Source organism: Ailuropoda melanoleuca, chromosome 6 (assembly GCF_002007445.2).
Source record: "Ailuropoda melanoleuca isolate Jingjing chromosome 6, ASM200744v2, whole genome shotgun sequence".
Taxonomy (NCBI): Eukaryota; Metazoa; Chordata; class Mammalia; order Carnivora; family Ursidae; genus Ailuropoda; species Ailuropoda melanoleuca.
The window spans coordinates 13,685,496-13,711,466 of record NC_048223.1 but is presented as its reverse complement, the minus strand read 5'-3'; the positions used below and the strand labels follow the sequence as shown (position 1 = coordinate 13,711,466).

The 25,971-nt window shown below is 37.9% G+C and overlaps 1 protein-coding gene across 10 annotated transcripts in view; it reads left to right on the top strand.

Annotated features, from left to right (window-relative positions):
- The window catches only part of CEP63 (centrosomal protein 63), a 52,108-nt gene that overhangs the window by 23,275 nt on the left and 2,862 nt on the right, over positions 1-25,971 (top strand). For 6 of the 10 annotated variants that reach the window (XM_019806536.2, XM_011233103.3, XM_034661968.1 and 3 more), the window contains 8 exons: positions 2,028-2,141; positions 11,191-11,424; positions 13,451-13,590; positions 14,439-14,576; positions 17,267-17,381; positions 18,252-18,449; positions 20,960-21,046; positions 25,069-25,274. In XM_019806536.2, coding sequence (XP_019662095.1) covers positions 2,028-2,141; positions 11,191-11,424; positions 13,451-13,590; positions 14,439-14,576; positions 17,267-17,381; positions 18,252-18,449; positions 20,960-21,046; positions 25,069-25,274 — 1,232 coding nt within the window. The remainder of the gene's footprint in view (positions 1-2,027; positions 2,142-11,190; positions 11,425-13,450; positions 13,591-14,438; positions 14,577-17,266; positions 17,382-18,251; positions 18,450-20,959; positions 21,047-25,068; positions 25,275-25,971) is intronic. The other 4 variants (XM_034661969.1, XM_034661971.1, XM_034661970.1 and 1 more) reach the window with 2 other exon arrangements.

Sequence of the window (25,971 nt, the reverse complement as noted above, 5' to 3'; positions counted from 1 at the left end):
AGAAAACCCTTTTTGGGTAGAGTCTCCGTGTCTCCTGCGAGGGGGGATGGGGATGGGCACCCTGTGAGCCGATAAAACACTTTCTTGATTTGACTTAGGGAACAACCACGCTTTCCTGGGCTTTCTCATATCTTGTTAGCTACTCCTTCTCAACCTCTTTTGCTCCCCAACCTTTTTTTTTTTTTTTAAAGATTTTATTTTATTTATTCGACAGAGATAGAGACAGCCAGCGAGAGAGGGAACACAAGCAGGGGGGGGNGGGAGAGGAAGAAGCAGGCTCATTGAGGAGGAGCCTGATGTGGGGCTCGATCCCGAAACGCCGGGATCATGCCCTGAGCCGAAGGCAGACGCTTAACCGCTGTGCCACCCAGGTGCCCCTGCTCCCCAACCTTTTAACATTGAAATACCCTAGGGGGGGAAGTATCATTGGACCTCTTCTTTTTCGTATCTATGCTCCTTAGTGATATCATTCATAGTTTTTAGCACTGTATATATGTTGATAATTCCCACATTTATATACTAGTCTTGGACTTGTCCTTTTTGCTACAGAATAATTTCCAACTGCCTGTTTCAGCTGTTTCACAGCTCCACCTTGATGTCTAAAGCTATGTCAAATTTGACATGTCAAAAATAAACTTTCTGGTTTCCTCTTCCCTATCTCCCAATACCATTCCTGTTTAATAGCAACTCCATTCCTCAGCTTTTTAAGCTGAAAACCTTAAAGTGACCCTCGACTTCTCTTTTCTTCACACAGCTGCGAGAATGATTCTGTTGTAAGTCAGAGCATGTCTTCTCCTTTACAAAAACCTTCCAGTACCTTCTCTTAAAAACTGAAGTTATCCTGATCACCTACATAGTCTCGCTCCTTGTTAACTGACCTTTCTTTATCTTCTTTTCCCTTTACTCCATTTGAGCCACACCAGCCTCCTTCCTTACCCTTAAACTTACCAGGATGCTTCCACTTCGAGCCTTGGTACTTGCCTTTCCCTTCCCAGAATAGTATAACTTTATCCCCATCTCCCTGGGAGTTTACTTAAATGCCATCCCTTTTTAAAATTGCAACCCCCAACTCTGAGCACTCCGTGCTCCGTTTTCCCCAGAACAGGTGTGATCGTCTAATGTATTGTACAATGAATGTGTTGCCTATTGCCAGTTGAGTTGGGCTTCACTTTTTGTTTTGTTAGCTATTGTAGCCCCACCACTTAGAACAGTTCCTGGCACATACAGGAGAGCGATTGAGTGAGTGACTATCAGAAAGCTGGTTACAGTGATTATCCCAAACTAGCTTGAGACTGCTAGAGTTGAGGGTCCTGGAGGTGATAGAAATCCCTTTGATTTGCCCCATTTTCATAAATATTGGGCCCATTTTCTTATCAACTGGAAGTCCATCATTAATTTTGACTGTTTAGCTTTGGGTTACAAATATCTATTAGAATTTAGTACAGATATCCCCTTGTTATTCAAGTCCTTGCAGTTCTTCTGTTGAGATAGTAAAAATGTGGATATTAAAGGGTATTACATTATCTGAAGCTATTTTGTTCCTGAACTTCAGATACTAGAAGTAAGAATTGGCTACCCAGGGACTTATCTGAAAACTTATTTGTTCTGTTCAATTTCTGGGTTTGGATATCAAAAATTTGGGTAGTGAGATTTCCCCATAATCATATTTTGAGATTTTCGTTCTCTTAAGATCAGTTTTCTGAAAAATCACTAAAAATGATAACAACCTTTAGGTGGCAGCAAATCTATGAAAATCAGCACAAACCTAGGATTTAGCATGGGTGTTTCATACTCTTCACCATTAGGGTGTTAAATTTAGAAAGACAGGTATCCGGAGGCCCAGTATGTCAGGAATTTAGCTTTGCTCTACAGTTCTGTCAGCTAAGTGAGTGATGGGGCTCCTGCTGGGAAGAAAGGTGCGTGTGTACCCACGGAGGAGGAGAAAAAATTAAAGTAAAAGTGAACCCGGGAAGCAGGGACAGCAAGGGGAAGCACTTACAAGTTAAGTACCTTAATTGCCTCTTCAGGAATTTCGTCAGAAATCACTGGACTGGGAGAAGCAACGCTTGATTTATCAGCAACAGGTGTCTTCTCTGGAGGCACAGAGGAAGGCTTTGGCTGAACAATCAGAGATAATTCAGGTGGGTTTAAGCCATTTAAAAATAATGAGAGGCGAGAAGTCTTGATGGCATTGGCACTAGCTTAACGTAGTCCGCGTCTGCTCACTCTTATCCACACTCATGTCATGCATGTCTTCGTGCCGCATGCTCTTTCTCTTGCTCGTTCCTCCCTCGTGCTCTCTCTTGCCCTGTCTTATTCTCCTGCTCTCTCCACGCTCACACTCATGTCACTCTCCTGGTCTTGGTTTTCCCTTCTTCTCCCCTTCTGTCCCTCTCCTCCTCTCTTTTTCTACCTCGGTTCTTTCTCTGTCTCCCTTTTCATTTCTTTGGGTCTCTGGCTTCCTAGTCTGGCTGTTTCTGGCTTTTGCCTTGGCTCTGCTTCCATGTCTTGCTCCGTTTCTGGTAACTGGGGTACCGTGGCTGAGAAGCCTCCGCCAGGGAGCTTCAGCCCGCTGCCTGTTTGCCTACAGGACCGAGAGATTCACACTGCACTGATGTGCCGACTAACTGAAAGCAGTATCTTTGTGGCAACGGAAACTCTTTTTAGAACTCTAGTAAAAAATTTTTTTTTAAATGAAGAACTAGTAACTTAAGCAGGACCAAAAAATAGCTATCTAATTTCTTCTTAGAACAAACTCTGCTTTTTCAATTAAAAACCAAGAACGTAAAAGGAAATGAACACAGAAGGGAATAAATATTTGTGACTATCTATTGTATGCTAGACACAGTCTCAGTGCTTCTAGATTGCAGTTATCTAGAATATGTGGTTCTATGTTGTCTGTTTAATATCATGATACTCTGTCAGGGTTTGTAGTGATCTCAGTTTTATAGAATGAAGGAATTACTGGATAAGTTAAAGAGCTGAAGGGAAGTTTTAAAAAATTTAAAAAAAAGTCTGCATTATTTGCTGCTTTAAGTCTCAGTAATGTTTTGGCTTGTAATCATTCCCCTAAATATCAGCTGGCTGATAAAGTACCGTGAATGGCTGTGATGTGAGTGACTCCACTCAGTATGGCAGGAGGGGCCCAGAGCAACCTCAAGGAAGAAAATTATTTACTAGGCTGAGCAAGCTATGCAGTCAGAGTGGACCAATAAAATCCTGGATGTCTAGACCACAGTTTTTTTGACCTGAATGCTAAAGCACTGTGCAAATGTAAATAGCTATAAGATACTGTTATATTCTAATTGTAGCCTTCAGATTGGAAAGAAAAGAAAATCAAGTCCTACTTTTTGGTTCTCAATTACTCATTTGTGGAGTGTGCTTATAATTGATTGCAAATCCTTTTTTCAAATTACTATTGTGATTACTCTGCATAATTAAACTTCATTGTTAGTAAAAGTGAGATTTTTATTTACCGTAATTCAGCTAAGCCAGAATAAGAAGTCTCTAAAAAGCCAACATTTGTTTTCCCTACTAAGGGTATTTGAATTATTCTCCTGGTAGTTTGTTTAAAACTACTCTCTCTGCTTAACTCAAAAAATATTACTGATAATATATTTCTCTTTCCCCCTTAGCAAACTAAACAAAATTAAATCTGTCCGTGATTCGGTATGTGGCAGTGCTATATGATCATCATTTTTTGAAAAAAACTTTTAAATAAATTTCTGGGCAGCTGTTACCCAGCATTAATAGTTACCATCATTTTGCTAGTCTTTTTTTTTTTTTATTGTGGTAGAAAGCACATTAAAATTTACCATCTTAGTAATTTTAAAGAGTATAGTATAGTAATGTTAACTCTGTGCGTGTTGTTGTGTAACAGAGCTCTAGAACTTGTTCTGCTTGCAAAGCTAAGTCTACTGATTGAAAAACAGCTCATTTTGCCAGTCTTGTTTCATCCTTCCCCACTTTTTACCTCTGGCTGGAATATTACAAAGCAAATCACAGAAATTGTCATGTTTCCCAACAGATAAGGACTTTTAAAAATTATAATATACCAGTATTACATTAACAGAATAAATACTTTATTAACATAATTTGATATTCACTCTATTCGGACTTCCTCAGTTGTCTGAAATTATGCCTTTTTACAGTTGGATGTTCAAATTGGAATCCAGTCAAGGTTGACATGGATTCCAAGGGAGAATCCCTTGGTCAAGGGAGAAAATCTGGGGGATTGGATAAATGGAGGTCAACATCCACACTTCCCCCCAGTTTTTATTTTATTTTATTTATTTATTTTTTTAAAAGATTTTATTTATTTTTTCGATAGAGATAGAGACAGCCAGTGAGAGAGGGAACACAAGCAGGGGGAGTGGGAGAGGAAGAAGCAGGCTCATAGCGGAGGAGCCTGATGTGGGGCTTGATCCCGTAACGCCGGGATCACGCCCTGAGCCGAAGGCAGGCGCTTAACCGCTGTGCCACCCAGGCGCCCCTTCCCCCCAGTTTTTAAAAACTTGATATAAACTTTTTCTTATATATTTTTTAACATCTGCAAGTGGAGTTCACGATAACTTCTCAATCTTTGAGTCCTATGTTTGCTGAAGTTCTTTTCGTCAGCTGTTAACGTTACAGAATTCATGTTCATTTTAGAAAAATGAGAAAATGTCAGTGAGACAAGAATTAAATAAAATCGCCTGTAATTCCATAGTTTAGAGATTTATCATGATTAACATTTTGGTGTAAATTTCTTCCAACTACTTCTATGCTTCTATGCAGTGTACATGGCAGTCATGTACATTTACTAGGAAAACACCGTTGTCTGTTGGGGGGGAATATGTATGTTCGGTTTTTAGGTTCCATGTGTAAGTGAAATCATACAGTATTTGTCTTTCTCTGTCTGACCTATTTCACTAATATAATGCCTTCTTGGTCTATCCATGTTGTCACAAGTGGCAAGATTTCATTCATATTTTTATGACAGAGTAGTATTCCATTATAATAGAATATAAATACACACCAGGACCCATACCCCACATCTTCTTTATCCATTTATCTATTAAGGGACCCTTGGGTTGTTTCCATGTCTTGGCTATTTTAAGCAGTGAACATAGGTGTGTGGATATCTCTTTGAGTTGGTATTTTTGTTTTCTTCAGATAAATACCCAGAAGTGGGATTACTGTATCACATGGTAGTTCTATTTTTCATTTTTTGAGGATCCTCCAGACTGTTTTCTATAGTGGCTGCACCAATTTACAATCCCACCAACATTGCGTAAGATCTCCCTTTCCTCCACATCCTTAGCAACACTTTCACTCTTTTGTCTTTTTGATACTGTCCATTTTGACAGGTGTGAGGTGATATGTCATTGTGGTTCTGATTTGCATTTCCTTGATGATGAGTGACGCCGAGCATCTTTTCATGTATCTCTTGGCCATCTGTATGTCTTTGGAAAAATGTCTGTTCATGTCTTCTGCCCATTTTTAAATCAGGTTTGTTTTTTTTTGATACTAAGTTGTGTAAGTTTTTTATATGTTTTGGATTTTAACCCTCTATCAGCTGTATGACTTGCAAGTATCTTTTCCCATTCAGTAGATTGCCCTTTTGTTTTGTTTACAATTTCTTTTATCATGCAAAACCTTTTTAGTTTGATGTAATTCCATTTGTTTATTTTAGCTTTTGTTGCCTTGCCACAGGATACTGGTCCAAAAAAATATTGCTATGACTGATGTCAAAGAGCTTGCTGACTATGTTTTCTTCTAGTCTTATGGTTTCAGTTCTTATGTTCAAGTCTTTAATCCATTTTGAATTTTGTATATAGTGTAAGATAGTGACATAATATCATGCTATTTTATTTTGCCTGTAGCTGTCTAGTTTTCCCAGCATTTATTGAAGAGACTGTTTTTCCCCATTGTTTATTCTTGCCTCCTTTGTTATAGATTAATTGATGATATTAAGTGTGGGCTTATTTCTGGTCTCTATTCCAGTCTATTAATGTATGTGTCTGTTTTCATACCAGTACCATGCTGTGTTAATTACTATAGCTTTGTGATATAGTTTGAAATTAGGGGGCAACAATACCTCCAGCTTTGTTCATTCTCAGTATTGCTTTGGCTACTCGGGATCTTTTGTAGTTCCATACAAACATTAGGATTCTTTGTTATAGTTCTATGGAAAATGCAATTGATATTTTGATGGGGATTGCACTGAACTTGTAGATTGCTTTGGGGTAGTATAGGCATTTTAACTATTCTTCCAGTTCATGAACATGGAATATCTTTCTATCTATTTGTGTTGTCTTCAATTTCTTTCATCAGTGTCTTATGGTTTTCAGTGGACAGATCTTTCACCTCCTTGGTTAAATTTATTCCTAGGTGTTTTATTCTTTTTGATGCAAATGTAATTGCAATTATTTTGTAATTGCAATTTTCTGATAGCTCATTATTAGTGTACAGAAATACACTAATATGTTATTAGTATGTTAATTTTGTATCCTGCAGCTTTACTGAATTCATTTATTAGTTCTAACAGTTTTTTCTGTAGTCTTTAGGGCTTTCTATATGTAGTATCATGCCATCTGCAAACTTTGTTGGTTTTACTTTTTCCTTTCCAATAGTAATGCCCTTTTATTTCTTTCTCTTTCCTAATTGCTGTGGCCAGGATTTCCAATACTATGTTGAATAAAAGTGGTGAGAGTGGTTATCCTTGTCTTATTCCTTATCTTGAGGAAAAGCTTTCAGCTTGTCGATTATGAAATTAGCTGTGGATTTGTCATTTATGGCCTTTATTATGTTGAGGTATGTTCCCTCTATGTACACTTTGTTAAGAATTTTTATCATAAAGGATGATGAATTATCAGATGCTTTTTCTGCAAGTATGGAGGTGATCATTGATTTTTATCTTTCATTTTCTGGTGTATTACATTGATTGATTTGCAGATATTGAACCATCCTTATATTTCTGGAATAAATCCTACTTGATCATGGCACATGATTGTTTTAATGTATTATTGAATTCAGTTTGCTAATATTCTGTTGGAGATATTTTATATCTCTGTTCCTCAGGGATATTAGCTTATAATTTTCTTTTTTGTGGTGTCTTTGGTTTTGATATTAGGGTAATGCTGGCCTCATGAATTTGGAAGCCTTCCTTACTCTTCAGTATTTTAGAATAATTGGAGAAGGATAGGTACTCTTTTTTTTTTTTTAAGATTTTATTTATTTATTTGACAAAGAGAGAGCACAAGTAGGCAGAGTGGTAGGCAGAGGAAGAGGGAGAAGCAGGCTCTCCACCGAGCAGGGAGCCTGACACAGGGCTCGATCCCAGGACCTGGAATCATGACCTGAGCTGAAGGCAGATGCTTAACCAACTGAGCTACCCAGGCACGCTCCCTCCCCTTTTTTTTTTTTTAAGATTTTATTTATTTGAGAGAAAGCAGGAGCAAGGGGAGGGGCAGAGGGAGATGGGGAGGGACAAGCAGACTCCTTGGTGCATGCAGAGCCTGACTTCGGGCTCGATCACAGGACCCTGGGATCACGACCTGAGCCAAAGTCATATGCTTAACTGACTGAGCCACCCTGGTGCCCCAGTACTAACTCTTCTTTAAATGTTTTGTAGAATTCAACTATAGAGCTGTCTGGTTCTGGACTTTTGGGAGTTTTAAAATTACTGATTCAGTTTCTTTACTTGTAATTGGTTGATTCAGATTTTCTATTTCTGTGTGATTTAATCTTGGAAGGTTTTGTGTTTCTAGGAATTTATCCATTCTAAAGGTTTTCCAATTCGTTGGCATGTAATTGTTTGTGGTGGCCTTTTATAGTCCTTTGTATTTCTGTAGTGTCAGTTGTAACTTCTTTTATTTATTTGTTTCTTCTCTCTTTTTTTTTCTTATCAATCTGGCTAGAGATTTATCATTTTTACTCTTGGTATTGTATGGTCTATATGGGTTTGTACAAATGTATAATGACATATACGCATCATTGTAATAGCATACCGAGTATTTTCACTGCCATAAAATTCCTCTCTACTCAGCCTTTTCATCTCTCTCCTGCCCTGCATCCTCATAATCACTGATATTTTTATTGTCTCTATAGTTTTGCCTTTTCCAGAATGTCATATAGTTGGAATCATACAGTATATAGTCTTTTCAGTCGGGCTTTTCACCCTTATTAATGTGCATTTAAAGTTCCTTCATGTCTTTTCATGTCTTGATAGCTCATGTTTTTAGCACTGAATGATATTCCATTGTCTGGATGTACCCCAGTTTATCCACTCACTTAGTGAAGGACATCTATGTACAGGTTTTTGTGAGAACATAATGTTGTCAACTCCTTTGGGTAAATGGCAAGATGCGTAATTGCTGGATCGTATGGTAAGAATATATTAAATCTTGTAAGAGAACACCACATTGTCTTCCAAAATGTCTGTAACATTTTGTATTCATACCAGCAATGTATGAGAGTTCCTGTTGCTCCATATCCTCACTGGCATTTGGTATCATCACTGTTCCAGATTTTGGTCATTCCAATAGATGTGTAATTATTGTATTAATTTGCATTTCCCTGATGACATATGATGTAGATCATCTTTTCATATGTTTATTTGCCATCTTTTTGGTGAGATGGCTTTTCAGGTCTTTAGCCCATTTTTTAATGGAGTTGTTTCCTTATTCCTGGATTTTAAGAATTCTTATTACATTTTCTATAGCGGTCCTTTATCAGGTCCGTCTTTTGCAAATATTTTCTCCTAGCCCCTGGCTTGTCTTTTGATATTATCTTTCAAAGAGTGGAAGTTTTTAACTTTAATCAAGTTCAGCTTATCAGTTGTTTCTTTCAGGGCTCATGTCTTTGGTGTTTTATCTAAAAAGGAATTCCTTTTTTTTTTTTTTTGAAGATTTTATTTATTTATTTGACAGAGAGACAGCCAATGAGAGAGGGAACACAAGTAGGGGGAGTGGGAGAGGAAGAAGCAGGCTCCCAGCAGAGCAGGGAGCCCGATGTGGGGCTCAATTCCAGAACCCTGGGATCACGCCCTGAGCCAAAGGCAGACGCTTAATGACTGAGCCACCCAGGCGCCCCTAAAAAGGCATTCCTATACCCACAGTTATCTAAATTTTCTTCTATGCTATCTCCTAGGAAGTTTATAGTTTTGCATTTTACATTTAGGTCTATGATCCATTTTGAGTTAATTTTTATGAAGGACAGAAGGTCTTTGTCTAGATTTATTTTGCTTGTGGACGTCCAGTTGTTCCAGGACCATTTGTTGAAGAGACTGTCTTTGTTCCATTGTGTTGCCTTTGCTCCTTTGTCAAAGATCAATTGACTCTATTTATGCGGGTCCATTTCTGGGCTCTCTATTCTGTTCTATTAAACTATTTGTCTTTTCTTTCACCAGTATTATGCTGTTTTGATAATCATTGCTTTATAGTAAATCTTGAAGTCAGGTAGTATCAGTCCTCTAACTTTTTTCTTCTTCAATATTGTGTTGGCTAATCTGAGCCTTTCCATAAAACTTTATTTATTTACTTATTTTTAAAGACTTTATTTATTTGACAAAGAGAGAGACAGCCAGCAAGAGAGGGAACACAGGCGGGGGGAGTGGTAGAGGAAGAATCAGGCTCCCAGCGGAGGAGCCTGATATGGGGCTCAATCCCAGGACTCTGGAATCACGCCCTGAGCTGAAGGCAGATGCTTAACAACTGAGCCACCCAGGCGCCCCTCCATACAAACTTTAGAATTAGTTTGTCAATATCCGTAAAATAATTTTCTGGGATCTTGATTGGGATTGTGTTGAATCCATAGATCACATTGGGAAGAACTGACACCTTGACACTATTGAGTTCTCCTATCCATGAACATGGACTGTCTCCCCATTTATTTAGTTCTTTGATTTAATTCATCAGAGTATTATAGTTTCCTTTAAATAGATCTTGTACTTACTTAGTTATATTCATACTTAAATATTTAATTTTTCAGGTGTTGATGTAAATGATACCATGTTTTTAATTTAAATTCCACATGTTCATTATTGGTATATAGAAAAGTGATTGAGTTTTGTGTATGAACCTTATATCCTGCAACTTTGCTATAATTGCTTATTAATTCCAGGAGAGTTTTTTTCTTTTTTTTAAAGTTTTTATTTTAATTCCAGTCAGTTAACATAGACTGGTATATTAGTTTCAGGTGTACAATACAGTGATCAACAATTCCATACACTTGTTGATCATCACAACAAGTGCCCTCAATAATCCCCATCACCTATTTAACCCATCCCCCCACCCACCTCCCCTCTGTTAACCGTCAGTTTGTTCTCTATAGTTAAGAGTCTGTTTCTTTCTCTCTCTTTTTCCCTTTGTCCCTTTGTTTTGTTTTTTAAATTCCACTTATCAGTGAAATCAGATAGTATTAATCTTTCTCTGACTTTTTTCTCTTAGCTTTGTATTCTCTAGTTCCATCCATGTCATTGCAAATGGCATGATTTCATTCCTTTTTATAGGTAATATTTCATTGTGTATATATACCACTTCTTCTTTATCCATTCATCAGTTGATGGATGCTTGGGGTGCTTCCATATCTTGGCTGTTGTAAATAATGCTGCTATAAACATGGGGATGCATATGTCCCTTTGAATTAGTGTTTTTGTATTTGTTGAGTAAATACCCAGTAGTGGATTGCTAGATGGTAGGGTTCTATTTTTAATTTTTGAGGAATCTTTGAGGAGGGTTTTTTGTTGTTATTGATTCTTTCAGATTTTTTTACATAGACGATCATGTTATCCTTGAGCAAAGGCATCTTTATGTCTTCCTTCCCAATCTAATATACCTTTTATTTCCTTTTCTTGCCTTAATGCATTAGCAAGGACATCCAGTTGATATTAAAAAGGACTAGTGATAGGGGATATCTTTGACTTGTACCTAATCTTAGTGAGAAGGCTTTGAGTTTCTCATTATTAAGTATGATGTTAGCTGTACAGTTTTTTTAGATCATCTTTAGCAAGTTGAGAGGGTTCCCTTCTGTTCCCAGTTTTTATCATGAGAGGTTTTTTTTGTTTCTTGGATCATGAGTGGGTTATTATAAATGAACTAATGCCTTACATTTTTATGGAAATAAACTCAGTTTTATTTTAGTCTTCTTTATGCATCAAATTGTTCTTTTATTATTTCATTTCTGTCTGTTGGTAATCTGTGTTTCTAGGCTCAGCTTGTCAATCGGAAACAGAAATTAGAGTCTGTGGAGCTGTCCAGCCAGTCGGAAATTCAGCACCTGAGCAGTAAGCTGGAGCGCGCCAATGACACTATTTGTGCCAATGAGTTGGAAATAGAGCGCCTCACCATGAGGGTCAATGACTTGGTTGGAACCAATATGACTGTTATGCAAGAGCAGCGGCAAAAAGAAGAAAAATTGAGGGAATCTGAAAAACTATTAGAGGTTTGTATTAAAATTACTACAGTTCGGGAAATGTGTGTATGCATGTTTTTAAGGGAAAATAATTAGCCCCAAAGTCCATCACCTGAATGGATAAAGAAGATGTGGTGTATATATATATTACAGTGAAATTTTACTCAGCCATCAAAAAGAATGAAATCTTGCCATTTGCAATGACACGGATGGAACTAGAGTGTATTATGCTAAGTGAAATAAGTCAGAGAAAGACAAATACCATGATTTCACTCATGTGTGGAATTTCAGAAACAAAACAGATGAGCATAGGGGAAGGGGAAAAATAGAGAGGGAGGCAAACCATAAGAACTTTAAAGATAGAGAACAAACTAAGGGTTGCTGGAGGGGAGTTGGGTGGGGGAAGGGATAGTTGGGTGATGGGCATTAAGGAGGGCACTTGTGATGAGCATTGGGTGTTATATGTAAGTGATGAATCACTGAATTCTACTCCTGAAACCAATATTACATTATATGTTAACAAACTAGAATTTCTTTATTTTTTTATTAGTTTCAGAGGTAGAAGTTAGTGCTTTATCAGTTGTATATAACACCCAGTGCTCATTACATCACATGCCCTCCTTAATACCGATCACCCAGTTATCCCTTTCCCCTACCCACCTCCCCTCCAGCAACCCTCAGTTTGTTTCCTAGAGTTCAGCATCTCTTATGGTTTGCGTCCCTATTTTCATCTTATTTTATTTTTCCTTCCTTTCCCCTATGTTCATCTGCTTTGTTTCTTAAATTCCACATATGAGTGATATCATATGGTATTTGTCTTTCTCTGACTGACTTATTTTGCTTAGCATAATACCCTCTAGTTCCATCCACATTGTTGTTAATGGCATACTTTCATTCTTTTTGACGGCTGAGTAATATTCCTGTGTCTGTGTGTGTGCATGCGTGTGTGTCTATGTGTGTGTGTATACACCACATCTTCTTTATCCATTCATCTGTTGATGGACATCTGGTCTCTTTCCATATTTTGGCTATTGCGGACATTGCTGCTATAAACATTGGGGTGCATGTGCCCCTTCGAATCACTATGTTTGTATCCTTTGGATAAATACCTAGTGGTGCAATTACTGGGTCATAGGGTAGGTCTATTTTTGACTTTTTGGGGATCCTCCATACTGTGTTCCAAAGTGACTGCACCAGTTTGCATTCCCACCAACAGTGTAAGAGTGTTCCCCATTCTCCACATCCTCACCAACATCTGTTGGTCCCTGAGTTGTTAGTTTTAGTTATTCTTGCTAGTGTGCGGTAGTATCTCATTGTGGTTTTGATTTGTATTTCCCTGATACCGAGTGATGTTGAACATTTTTTCATGTGTCTGTTGACCATTGGTATGTCTTCTTTGGAGAAATGTCTGTTCATGTCTTCTGCCCATTTCTTAGCTGGATTTTTTGTTTTTTGGATGTTGAGTTTGATAAGTTCTTTATGGATTTGGGTTATTAGCCCTTTATCTGATAAGACATTTGCAAATATCTTCCCCCATTCTGTAGGTTGCTTTTTAGTTTTGCTTACTGTTTCCTGTGCTGTGCAAAAGCTTTTTATCTTGATGAAGTCCTGATAGTTCATATTTGCTTTTGATTCTCTTGCCTTTGGAGATGTGTCTAGCAAGAAGTTGCTGCAGCCGAGGTCAAAGAGGTTGCTGCCTGTGTTCTCCTCTAGGATTTTGATGGGTTCCTGTCTCACATTTAGGTCTTTCATCCATTTTGTGTTTATTTTTTTATATGGTGTAAAAAAGTAGTCCAGTTTCATGCTTCTGCATGTGGCTCTCCAGTTTTCCCAACACCATTTGTTAATTAACTAGAATTTAAATAAGAACTTAAAAAAATTAACCTCGAACTAGGTTCAAGACTCCATGGTTTCTTCCCTACTCTATAGCTAATGGATCAGACATTGATAGCATTATTAATATTGTACCTGTTATATAGTCTGACTCTCTGGCTTCCTTTTCTCATGAAATAGAAAAATTGTAATAACATCTGACTTTTTTCTGAGTATTTTTCAGATTCTCCAGGAAGAAAAGAGAGAATTGAAAGCAACTCTTCAGTCTCAAGAAAATTTCATGCATGAGGAAAAAATGCAAAAGGAGAAGCTACAAGCAAAGTTAAAGGCAGCTGACACTCAACACACAATAGAGGCCATAAGGTATATTTAATCTTAAATATTAATTGTACCCACTTGGTGGTTTGGCATTGAGCACCAGTTATAATATGATGTATTCATAATTTTGTGTTTGATCATATTATGGGTTATCTTATTCACTTTTAATTTCTGATTTAAATTTTTATAGCATTATAAAATTTTGTGTGGTTAGTTATTTTCTGCCTCCAGTTTGGGTCCCTAACCAAAAGACTGTAATGTTTAGAAAGTAAAAACTACTTGGTCAATCTCTACTCTTGGTGAAACTCTAAATGTGAAAGGAATTGTAGTCCATGTCTCCTGGAAGGCCTCCCTTTCTTGGTAGAGTAGGTCATGGTAAGTAGCAGCTTATCATCAACATCAATGATAAAGTCAGCTATTGAGATAGATCATTTTTAAAAGAAACCTAAAACCCATTATATTTCTATGTGTGAATTACTTCCATGAGTCTTGTAGTGGAAAGTAATAGAAGAAGCTATGCTCCTTTTGCTTGATTTAAGTCTGGTACACATTTCTGTTCTTGCGAGAACTTTCCTGTAACTTTTCAGTTTTTTTGGCTCAAGGTATCAAGTGGAAACAAAAGTTTTGTCATTTTGTCTTTTTCCGTTGAAAAATAGGCCAAATCCCAGTTGAGAAAGGAGTAAACTGCTGCTGACTTTTTTGAGAAGCATCGTCTTGCACCTTTTTATCTCCCAAGTGTTCCTTTCATGAAGCAGGAGACAACTGAAGAATTCCAAAGAGTTTCATTACCAAAAACAACTGGGAAATATGAACTGATTGTGCGTTTTTTGTTTTTTTGTGTTTTTTTTTGCAAAGATCAGAGGCCTTTAACAGTCCTCCTCCTCTGTCTTTAGGTCCCTGGAGGAGTCACAGGCAGAAAGGAGGTATGCCTCGCAAGAGCAGGGGGACTTAGGTAACATGCTGTCCCAGCTGGATTTCACCCACAGTAGTGAAGAACTTCTGCAGGCAGAGGTTACTCGTTTGGAAGGCAGGTAGATAATTAAATACACATTTCAAGAATGTTCAAGTTGTTAAAGATGATTTTTGATTGTCATTTTGATAAAGTAAACTAATTTAATAGTCTTAGTGAAGGGGCACCTGCATGGCTCAGTCGGTTAAGCAACCGACTCTTGATTTTGGCTCAGGTCATGATCTCAGGGTTGTGAGATCGAGCCCTGTGTCAGGCTGTATGCTCAGTGGGAGTTCCCTCTCCCTCTGTTCCTCTCCATGCTTGTGCTCACTCTATGTCTCAAATAAATAAATAAAATCTTTAAAAAAATTAGTTTTAGTGAAAAAATAGGTTTTTTTCTCTAGCATCCACAGATGGCCTAACTTCTTATTTCATTGAGAAAACAGAAGCAATGAAAGGAAAGCTTCCTAATTTTTCTACCACCAAATATACCGGTCTGCCTGTTTCTGTGCCTATAGTCTGTTAGAGTGCGTGAGTTGATGGATGACATGTCTGTTCCCCTAAGACTTCACTTGTGTCCTGTTTGCACAGTTTTTTATTTTCTTTTTACATCAAGTTCTTCCTGTCTGCTAAATCATTCCTACTAGTGGAAAGTAGGCTTTAATAGTTCCCATATTGGGAAAAAATTAAAACCCTCTTAGAATCCTATATCCCTGTCAAGTTGTTTCCATATTTCTCTGCTCTCCTATAAAATCAGATTCTTAAGAAGAGTTGTCTATACTGACTATACTAATTTGACTTTTACATTTTGCCTGTGTAGAACGTCTTCAGCTAGGTTCTTCCCTCTACCAGCTGTTTCAGTGGACCTGCTCTCAGCGAGGGCACATGGGGCACATGGTGCTCCTTCCTTCTGTCCCAAAGCACTGTTGATTATTTCCTTGGGTGCTCGTTGAATCCCGATCTATGCTAGAGCATGCCTGCCTCACTTCCTTCGTCATCATACTTGTGAACTTTTGTTTGTCATACCTCTAAACTTTGTGACTGGGAAGATTTTGATATTTTATTTTAAACATAAATTGTGATCATTTGTACACTACCATTTTCTGTATGTAAAAGATTAAAAAATATATGAGCTGTTAGCCTTTAGGCAAGCAAACAACAAAAATATTGCTATTTTACCCTTTTAAGTTTATCTTTAAGTAATACATTTTTTACTTTTTCTGTTTTTGGAAACCACCAGATTTTTTCTTTACATATTAAATACCATGCACACATATATAGTTTTTGCTTTATTTGTTTTGCACCTTGGGATACTTAAGATATTCTTGGTTATCATTACTGAGGTGGATGTGTACATTTTCTAAATTTATTTTTAAAGATTTTATTTATTTGAGAGAGGGAGAGAGAAAGAGTGAGTGAGAGAGAGCGCAGGCTGGGGAGAGAGGCAGAGGGAGAGGGAGAAGCAGACTCCCCACTGAGCAGGGAGCCCAACGCCTCGATCCCAGAACCCTGGGATCATGACCTGAGCTGAAGTCAGATGCTTAACCGACTGAACTACCCAGGTGCCCCAGGATGTGTACATTTTAAACTGAATAAAATACAAGCTCGCCCTTCCCTCCTTTCCTTCCTTCCTTCCTTCCTTCCTTCCTTCCTAGAGAGACCAAGAAAGCATGAGTGGCAGCAGGGAGGAGCAGAGGGAGAGGATGAGAGAGAATCTTAAGGAGGGTCCATACTCAGTGTGGAGCCTGATGTGGGGCTTGATCTCACAACCCTGAGAACATGACGTGAGCTGAAATCAAGAGTCTTGATTAACTGACCAAGGCACCCAAGCTCTCCAAAGCTTATTATTCTTTTTGACATTGGAACTAAAATTTACATTTTCTATTATAGATTTTCCATTGATTGACTTTTTAGTATCTTATACATAGGTATGTTTTACTGTGCTCCAGTCAGGCTCTAGATACCCACCTCTTCTTTCTGACTTGCAGTGTGACCTTAGACCCCTAGCCCCTTTAAGCCCCAGTTCTCCCATCTGTAGCTAGGATAAGAGTATCTATAATCTATAATTCTTCTTCTCTTTCTGCCTCAGTGTTTGACACACTGTACTAACATACTAAGTCCCAAATAAATGAGCATTCTAGGATATTTAGAAATAGGTAAAGTTGAAATAAATGGAAATATATACCAGTGTTCAGTAATAAACAATGTTTTTAAAAATATTCTTTCAATCAAAAGGCAAATAGAAAAAGGAACCCATTTTAGATAGTTTATGTTGTTTAGTTTGAACAAAATATTCCCTGAGAAAGGAGCAAAAGGATTTTATTAGCAGAAATGAATGGTGAGATAAGAGAGTTATGGTCCCCTGAGGTTCTCATACCTGATGAGGGATTGATTCTTAAGTAAGGGGGACAAGGGGGAAGCTGTGTAGGGTGGGATTGTAATTAGGTATGGGGAGATGAAAATTATGATGGTAACGCTTGTGCAGTTTGAGAGAGAAAAGTAGTGAAGTTGCTGTAATCTTTATAATTTTATAACCCGTTTAATTTTAAGCAGAGGGAAAGAGTACAGGCAAACACGGAAATCAAAAGTATCTCCAAAAGCTTGAATTGGAGTTAGCTGCCTCTGTTGCTGAGGAAATGGGAAATGAGTTTTAATTTGGGGTGGGAGGTGAAGTTTAAGATAATTCTTGGACATCAAAAAGTAAGTTAGATAATTGAATCTGTGGGCTTCAGGGTTTTTAAGCATGTGATCATATTTTCGTCATACATACAGCTTGGAGTCTGTGAGTGCAACATGTAAACAACTGAGCCAAGAACTAATGGAAAAATATGAAGAATTGAAGACGATGGAAGTACATAACAATGAGTACAGGGCAGAGATTAAGAAGGTAAAAATCTGCCGGCCTGCAATAGCCAAGTTGTATGTATTTACGGACTGAGCTGTGGGTTGGGAGGTCATAGGAGGTATATTTAATGAGAGAAAAATGTGGTCCAAGGAGCCACTTGATATTCAGGAGTAGACATGCACCTGGAATGTGCTTAGGGAAAGTCTTCATAATCCTCAGGGACGCCATATAAACATTTTCAAGATAATTGAAGCCTATCCTCTTTGAACTCTAAGCTTTATTTTAAATATGTTTTGATGAAAAACTTTCTAAAAGATTTATACTCTTTTGCTTTCAAAAAGATATGAACTAGCATTTAATATTTTCTTATTGACTGAAGGTGGTCATGGGTCTGAATTCTGTGCCGTGGTATAGTTAATATCCTCACTGGCTGTGGAGGTATGCAGTGCTGTTTGTCTCTGCATTAATGGGCCCTGGCTGGTGTGTTTGTTGACTCGTAATTTTTATTACTTATTTGAGATTACTTCTAGCTTCTTTCTTCCTCTTACCTTTCGGTTGTCTTCTGTGGACAAGGAAGCCATATAAACAAAATTTTTAGCTTTGCAACTAAAAAAAAGAATGAAGGTCACAGGTGCTGTCCTCTAAATAATGTGTGCATGGACTTAGACACAGGTTCTCAGCATTTGAATAACCCAACTCTCCCTGTTTTGAGATTAATAAATATTGTGGGTATAGCCATCTGACCTTCAGTGTAGACATACAACTGGTAAATTGCTAATTTTCTGCAGATTGAATTAAGGAAAAAATTCATGACTTGGGGTAGGTAGAAATTGCCTTATTAACTATTAACATATTTATCTGTTTACCTGCTTTCTTTTTATTCTTTATGCTTTCCTTTCTGTTTCTTTGTAGTTGAAAGAACAGATTTTACAGGCTGAACAAAGTTACAGTTCTGCATTAGAAGGAATGAAGATGGAAATCTCACAGCTAACTCGGGAGTTACACCAGCGAGACATCACTATTGCTTCCACCAAAAGTTCGTCCTCTGACATGGAAAAGCGACTCAAAACAGAGATACAAAAGGCAGAAGAAAAAGCCGTAGAACATAAGGTGAAGCTTGAACAAAAACTTTTTCATTTGAAGTGTTTTTGAAGATTGAATTCAGTACAGATATAATTTCCATAGCATTTAATTCAGCAAATTTTTATTAGACTCCTGCTGTGGGCTGAGGTGTGCTGGTTAACAAGCATTCTGTGAGGATTGGTGGGGAGGTGAGAGTGGGTACAGAGTAGAGAGGTCGTGTCTGTCATGCACGGCAAGAGTGTGACGTGTTTGCTGGGACAGACTAGAGTACACACGGGGTGAGTGCAGCAGGGGTGGGACTGGGAAGAAGGGACTGGCTCCTGGGACCCTGCCGGCGTGGGAAAGGTTTAGTGTTCTCGTGAGGCCAGTAGAGAATGGCTGTAAGCAGGCATCAAGTGTCTCAGTGGTTGTGATATGAAGAGTGAGCAAGGAGGCAGAGAGACTACTCGGAGACTCTTACACCAGTTAGTGGTGGCCTGAGCAGTGGGCAGGGGAGGTAGAGGGAAATGCAGGAATTTTGAGATATGTGGCTGGTAAAATCGACTGGGCTTTGCATTTGATTGGACAGGGAGGGCAAGTTAGAGTTAGGGGAAGATGTCACTCAGGATTGCAACGTGGGCAACTGAGTAGAAAGTGATGCTCTTTAGTGAAATAGTGAAAAGATAAGGAGCAGGTTAGGGCAGATACTGAATTTGTTTGAAAGTAACATAAAATAGGGAAGCCGGTGGAGCAGACACTGGTTTGAGATTAAGGCTGGATGTTTGTATGGAAATATCTAATAGTCAATTCCACAGAAGACCTGGAGTTCAAGATTAAAATCAGGGTGAGACATTTGGCTGTGGGCATCTCAGTGTGGAGTTGGCATTTGAAACACCCATGGCGACTTAGTAACTGTGAGAAAGCATAGAGATGAAGACAGACCAAACTACACTTAGGAAACTTCTCATTTAGGGTAAAATGGTGTTGAAATAGAGCTAAAAAAAAAAAAAGTAGTGATGAGGAAGAAAACTAGATAGTTTTCACAAAGAAAGGAGGAAACCAAAGAAGGCAGGAGTGTTTTTCAAGTGGGAATGGACGAGCAGACAAGCTGAGGAGAAAGAGGAGGAAGAGTAAGTTACAGGCACACCTGTTCTTCCTGCACTCTGCTTTATTGCCCATTGCAGAAGTTACATTTTTCACAGATTGAAGGTTTGTGGCAATCCTGTGATGAGCAAGTCAGTCAGCACCATTTTTCCAACAGCATTTGCTCACTTCATGTCTCTGTATCACGTTTTGGTAATTCTCACAGTATTTCAAACATTTTCTTTATTATTATATTTGTATAGTAATCTGTGATCAGTAATTACAACTCGCTGAAAGCTCAGGTGATGGTTAGCATTTTTTAGCAAAAAAAGTATTTTTAAATTAAAGTGCATACATTTTTTGAGATGTAATGCTATTGCACACTTAATAGACTACAGTATAGTGTAAACATAGCTTTTTTTTTTTTTGGAGGAAATCGTGGACTTTATTTTTTTTTTAATGATTTTTTATTATATTATGTTAGTCACCATACAGTACTTCCCCTGTTTCCGATGTAAGGTTCGATGATTCATTAGTTGCGTGTAACACCCAGTGCACCATGCAATACGTGCCCTCCTTACTACCCATCACCGGCCTATCCCATTCCCCCACCCCCCTCCCCAAACATAGCTTTTATATGCACTGGGAAACCAAAGTATTCATTTGACTCATTTTTTGGTGATACTTGCTTTATTGCGGTGCTCTGGGATTGACCCCGCAACATCTCTGAGGTATGTCTGTATTCTCTTGTGAAAGGAGAGCAGTCCATACGATGTTGGAGGTGGAAGCCACATGAGAGGAGGCTAACACTGGAGAGTGGGAGGGATTGACCAGGGGACTTGTTCATCTTTTTTTTTTTTTTTAAGATTTATTTATTTCAGAGAGAGAGCATGAGCAGGGAGGGGGCCGAGGGAGAGGGAGAATCGCAAGCAGACATCCCACTGAGAACAGAGCCCCGATGTGGGGCTCAATCTCAGGACCCTGAGATTGTGAACTTAGCCAAAATCAAGAGTCAATCACTTAACTGACTGAGCCACCCGGGCGCCCTGAACTCATTCATTTTCTTAGAATAGTTTAAATACATGTGTGTTGATATATCTTGACACACCTTTTTTAAAAATCTTTTTATTTTTTTATTTCTTGAAGATTTTATTTCTTAGCACGTGTGCACGAGTGGTGGGGAGGGACAGAGGGAGAAGCAGACTCCCTGCTGAGCAGGGAGCTTGACTCAGGGCTCCATCCCAGGACCTTAACCAACTGAGCCACCCAGGTGCCCCTAAAAAATCTTTTTAGAAAGGTATTTATATATATATATATACACATATATATATTTATTAATATATTAACATAATTAAATATATATGATATATTTATTTGAATGAAGAATGCATCTTTGCCTGAGGAAAATATATATGGAAAAATTTTGTAGATGCATTTGATTTGTTTCTTTGTTTTTTCTGCTTTTCCCTTCTTAGGAGGTTTTGGATCAGATGGAATCACTCAAGTTAGAAAATCGTCATCTCTCTGAAATGGTGATGAAATTGGAATTGGGTTTACATGAGGTACATAATAGAAACTTAAGTTTTTCTATTATCCAAGCCTTTTAAAGAAATCACTTTGTAAATATTGATGTTGTAAAGAGAGAGTTAAGATCAAACTATGGAATGATCCTTCTGCAGAAACTTGCTCAAATAAAAAGAAGTCAAGACAGTGATGGCAGTGAGCAAAATATCATTCTCCACTTCAGCAACTGGAAGATTTTTTTGTATTGTGTATATGACAAAATACATATACAGTCTATGTTCTTAGTAGGTAGCATGTATATAAAGTGCTTAGCATAGCTCCTGGCATTTAGTAAGTGCACAGTAAATGTTAGGTGCTATTATTATTATTGTTCTAATTATTATGTTCATAATATGTTTTTCTTATAAAGTATATCATCTTTTACATAATTTGGTTTTAATTATATTTCTTTAAGATATAATTCATTTAGTCAAATATTCTAGAATCTTTTGTGTTCAAAGTATTTTCATAGGCAATGTAATGGACGCAAGGATGAGTAAGATAGAATTCTTGCCCTAAAGAGATTGAGAGGAAACTAGTGGGGTGTGCGCCAGCTCCTGTGAAACGGGGAGAACATGCTTTGCTAGCAGTGAGTTCATAAATGGTATGGATGTCCTTTTAGCTATTTTGTTACAAAATTCTTATAATTTGCAAAATGACCCATCTATTCTGACCCATTTCTTCTTGATGTAGGTCAAACGTCCAAAGACTGTAGAAACTTTTTCTTTCTGCATTTCCAGAGACTCTGTGCCACCAGAGACATGTGGTTACACAGCATCCCCATTCACTACTAAGGAGTTTTAATTTCACAATCATGGATTATGGAGGCTGGGGTGGGAGAAAGTGCAAAACGTTAAATGAATATTTTAAGTAAAAGAAAATATCGAGGACTATTTTTATAATTTTTGGGGACCGTAAGATTCTCTTAGCATCATGAAACCATTAAGAATTTTACAACATAAACAATTTTACGACATAAAAATGTAAAATTTGTGGGTGGCAAAAGCCCCCATAAAAAAAAGACTAATAGACTGGGGGAAACAATCTATAAATAGACAAAAGTTAATATTTAATGTAAGGATTTCCTGGAAAGATAATAAAAAGATTGGAATCCAGTAGAAAAATGGACAAAGAACAGAGATAATTCATAGAAGTAATGCAAAAATCCAGTAAACAAGAAAAGCTGTTCAGCATCCCTAATAATCAAAACTAAATAAGTAAATACTTTTTTGCTAACTGGCTTGACAATGATTTTTTAAAATGAATATGGCCAGTATTGGCAAGGATATAGGGCAACAGGCTTTCATGCTCTGTTAATGAGCAAGTGAATTGGTATAGCCTTTCTAGAGGACAATTTAGCAATATCCATTAAACTTGTACATATATATAGCCTATAAACTTCTGGGTCATGTGCATTTCAGATTTTGATAATTATTGCAGAGTAGTTCTTCAGAAAGGTCATATCAGTTTGCATTCCCAAAGAACCCATCCTATAGGAGCAAATGTGCTGAAACGGTCATTTTGGTGTTATTTGCAATGTACAAAATTTTGAAGTAAACTAAGTGTTAACCTCTAGAGGGTGGTTAATCTGTGGCTGTCTACACTATGAAATATCATGTCATCATTTAAGGTGGCAGATGAAAATATGCATCTAATCTTGCTCCTTCCCAAATCCCTCTAAAACTATAATGAAAGGATTTTTTAAAGTGCAAACCCACAAGGGATGGGAAGAGAGAGGAGAGGAAAGAGCAGCTAAACCCTTTGTAAGGGGGAAGTTGGAGGGAGGGAGGGAGGAAGGAAAGAAGGAAGGAAGGGAGGAAGGGAGAAAGGAAGATAATTTTATTTGCACCTATAAAGCCAGTATGGAGCTGGTATGGAGAAAGTCAAGAACCAACCTGATTTACACCACAGAATCTCCAGAAGGCTCAGGATTTGGCTGGCAATACCTGATCGAGAGACTCTTATACACAGTGATTGCCTATTCATATTTAAGATTTGGGAACTCTAAGGGGTACTTAAACCAGACTATGACCAGAGATTCTGCTGAGCTTAATTTCTCCTGAAATCCCCATCTAACAGTGATAGTCCTGTCCTTTCTTCACACAGCCCAGTGTGTGCTTGGCACACAATTTTTATATTACCTCACACATTAATTTTTCTTTAATTGTTAATAATAAATTTGAGAAAACTTTAAAAGGTGCCAGGCACTGTCTTTTTAAAAAAATATATATTTAATGGCATCAAACATCGGACTCTGGCTGGTCAAAATCCCATCAAGCAGTTTAAACTTCCTCTGGTTTTAAAATTACACAGTGTGAACATGTTGTATATATTAATAATTTTTAGAAAGTTCCTTTTTGCATTTTACCACCTAGGAAGGTGGAATTACTTTTACAAAAGAATGTTTGAATTAAATAACTATTTTAATGAAATTATCTAATTATCTTAATAATGAAAGCAGTAGCTCTGATAAAATTATTTGCCACCTTTAAAAAATCAACAGTAGTGAAATAAGTCAAGCAGAGAAAGACAATTATCATATGGTTTCTCTCATCTATGGAACATAAGAACTAGGAAGATCAGTAGGAGAAGAAAGGGATAAAGAAAGGGGGGGTAATCAGAAGGGGGAATGAAGCATGAGAGACTATGGACTCTGAGAAACAAACTGAGGGCTTCAGAGGGGAGGGGGTGGGGGAATGGGATAGGCTGGTGATGGGTAGTAAGGAGGGCACGTATTGCATGGTGCACTGGGTGTTATATGCACCTAATGAATCATCAAACTTTACAACAAAAAACCAGGGATGTACTGTATGGTGACTAACATAATATAATAAAAAAATATTATTATAAAAATAATCAACAGTAGTTTATAATTTAACTCCTATGTCCTACAATTTTTTTTTTTTGAGATTTTAACTGGCGTTGACAACTTACTGAAAAATTTTGTAACTTATTGTCACTACTGGTACACAGATAGTCGAAGGCTACATATTAAAGTTTATGTTTTTTTTTTAATTTTTTATTTTTTAAAAATTTATTTATTCGACAGAGATAGAAACAGCCAGCGAGAGAGGGAACACAAGCAGGGGGAGTGGGAGAGGAAGAAGCAGGCTCATAGCGGAGGAGCCTGATGTGGGGCTCGATCCCGCAACGCCGGGATCACGCCCCGAGCCGAAGGCAGACGCCCAACCGCTGTGCCACCCAGGCACCCCTAAAGTTTATGTTTTAATTCTGTTTGTTAAACCACTTTGACCAGCTTATTTTCAGAAAATTCTTTACAGAAAAGACCAAACATCACATTTAATTCCAAAGAAAATTACCATAATTTTTCAGAATGCTAATGAAATATTTTTTCATTAGAAAAAAAAAAAGGTCCAGACTACTTACTGTTTTTTCAGGTAGTATTACCAGGAAACACCTACAATTGAAAAGTAAAATTCGTGATCACAGAACCCAGACCAGATCAGAGTAGGAATTCCTACCTTATACCTGAATGCTGTTTTACTGTGTATTTCAAATTGATTTCACATACCAGAACAGGTGCCGAAGTTATGTAAAAGTCCTTAAGACCAGAAAGTACTTATTTAAAAGTTGTCCCTGCCAGCTGGAATTCCTTTTCAGAACCTTCTGTTCCAGTGTCTTTCTTTGAACTAGGTCTCTCAGTTTTCTTCCACAGATACTCTGGAGGAACCCATGGCTGTTATTTTCTTCCTTTTTTCTGTTTTTGATTCTCTCTTGTGTCCCCTGAGTTCCAGCCTTCCCCTGGCCCCTTACATCTTCCTTGGCACATCAGGGAAGCCCATCGTGGCTCCTCATTTTCCACCCCCACTCACTGTAAGAAACAACACTTGTTTTCTCATAGGGGAGGGGGCCAACCACAAATAGTTACTTTTTCCAAGGCAAAGCCATAGATGAACTAGTTACAACTAAAAAAAAAAAAAATGTAATTTCCCACCAGCAATATCACAGATCACAAGTATTCTTAAACAAATTAAGTAACTCTAGTATTCTTTTTTATTAGGCAAAAGAGATTTCACTAGCAGACCTCCAGGAGAATTATATTGAGGCATTAAATAAATTAGTGTCTGAAAATCAACAACTACAGAAAGATTTGATGGATACTAAATCTAAGCTGGAGATTTCTACTCAGATGTGCAAAAAAAACCATGACAGGATCTTTAAACCAATACACGGCAGAGCACCTGAGTTCAAGAATACAGAGTTCAAGTAAAATTTCTTCACAGTTTACTTAAAATGTGTACCATTATAATTCTGATTTCTTTGAGAAGAATTTCAGACTTACAGAAATTACATCTTCCTCACACAGCTCAATGTTTGACTCTGAAGTACAGTGTACACAAGTGAAGCTACGATGAGGTTACAAAATGGCAGGGGGCAGAAAGCACTTCCATTCAGGTTTTAGCTCCATACTCTGGACCTGTGTACAAACAATGTCCTTCCTCCTCCAAACCTTTCCGTGCTGCCTCCCACCTCTCAAACGCCCCACTGGTACCATAAGAAGTAGAAATTGGCTTTTTTATATAAAGAAAGCTTCCTTTGTATTTTTGGTCAATTAATTATAAGGTGTTAACAGAAGAACTCAGCATTCCATGCAATCCCACCTGGCTTCAGCTCTTATTATATGGCTTGTGTGTTTTCCTACCTGCCTACCAAAGCCTTTGCTGACACCTCACCTCCACTGCCACCTCGACACCAGATCTCATGTGCACAGTACTTCCCTTTGTCCTAGCACCGAACACACTAGAATACTCTGGCAGCTCGTCCTCCTTGCTATGTCGTCCATGTGAGAGCGCTAGGCCCTGGCCGTGGGAAGTGGATATGGGGCCTTACCGGATGGAAGGAACAAGAGGTCTGAGTGGGCTGCCCATTTTATAAATTACAGCCTTAACTGGTTAGCCTGTTC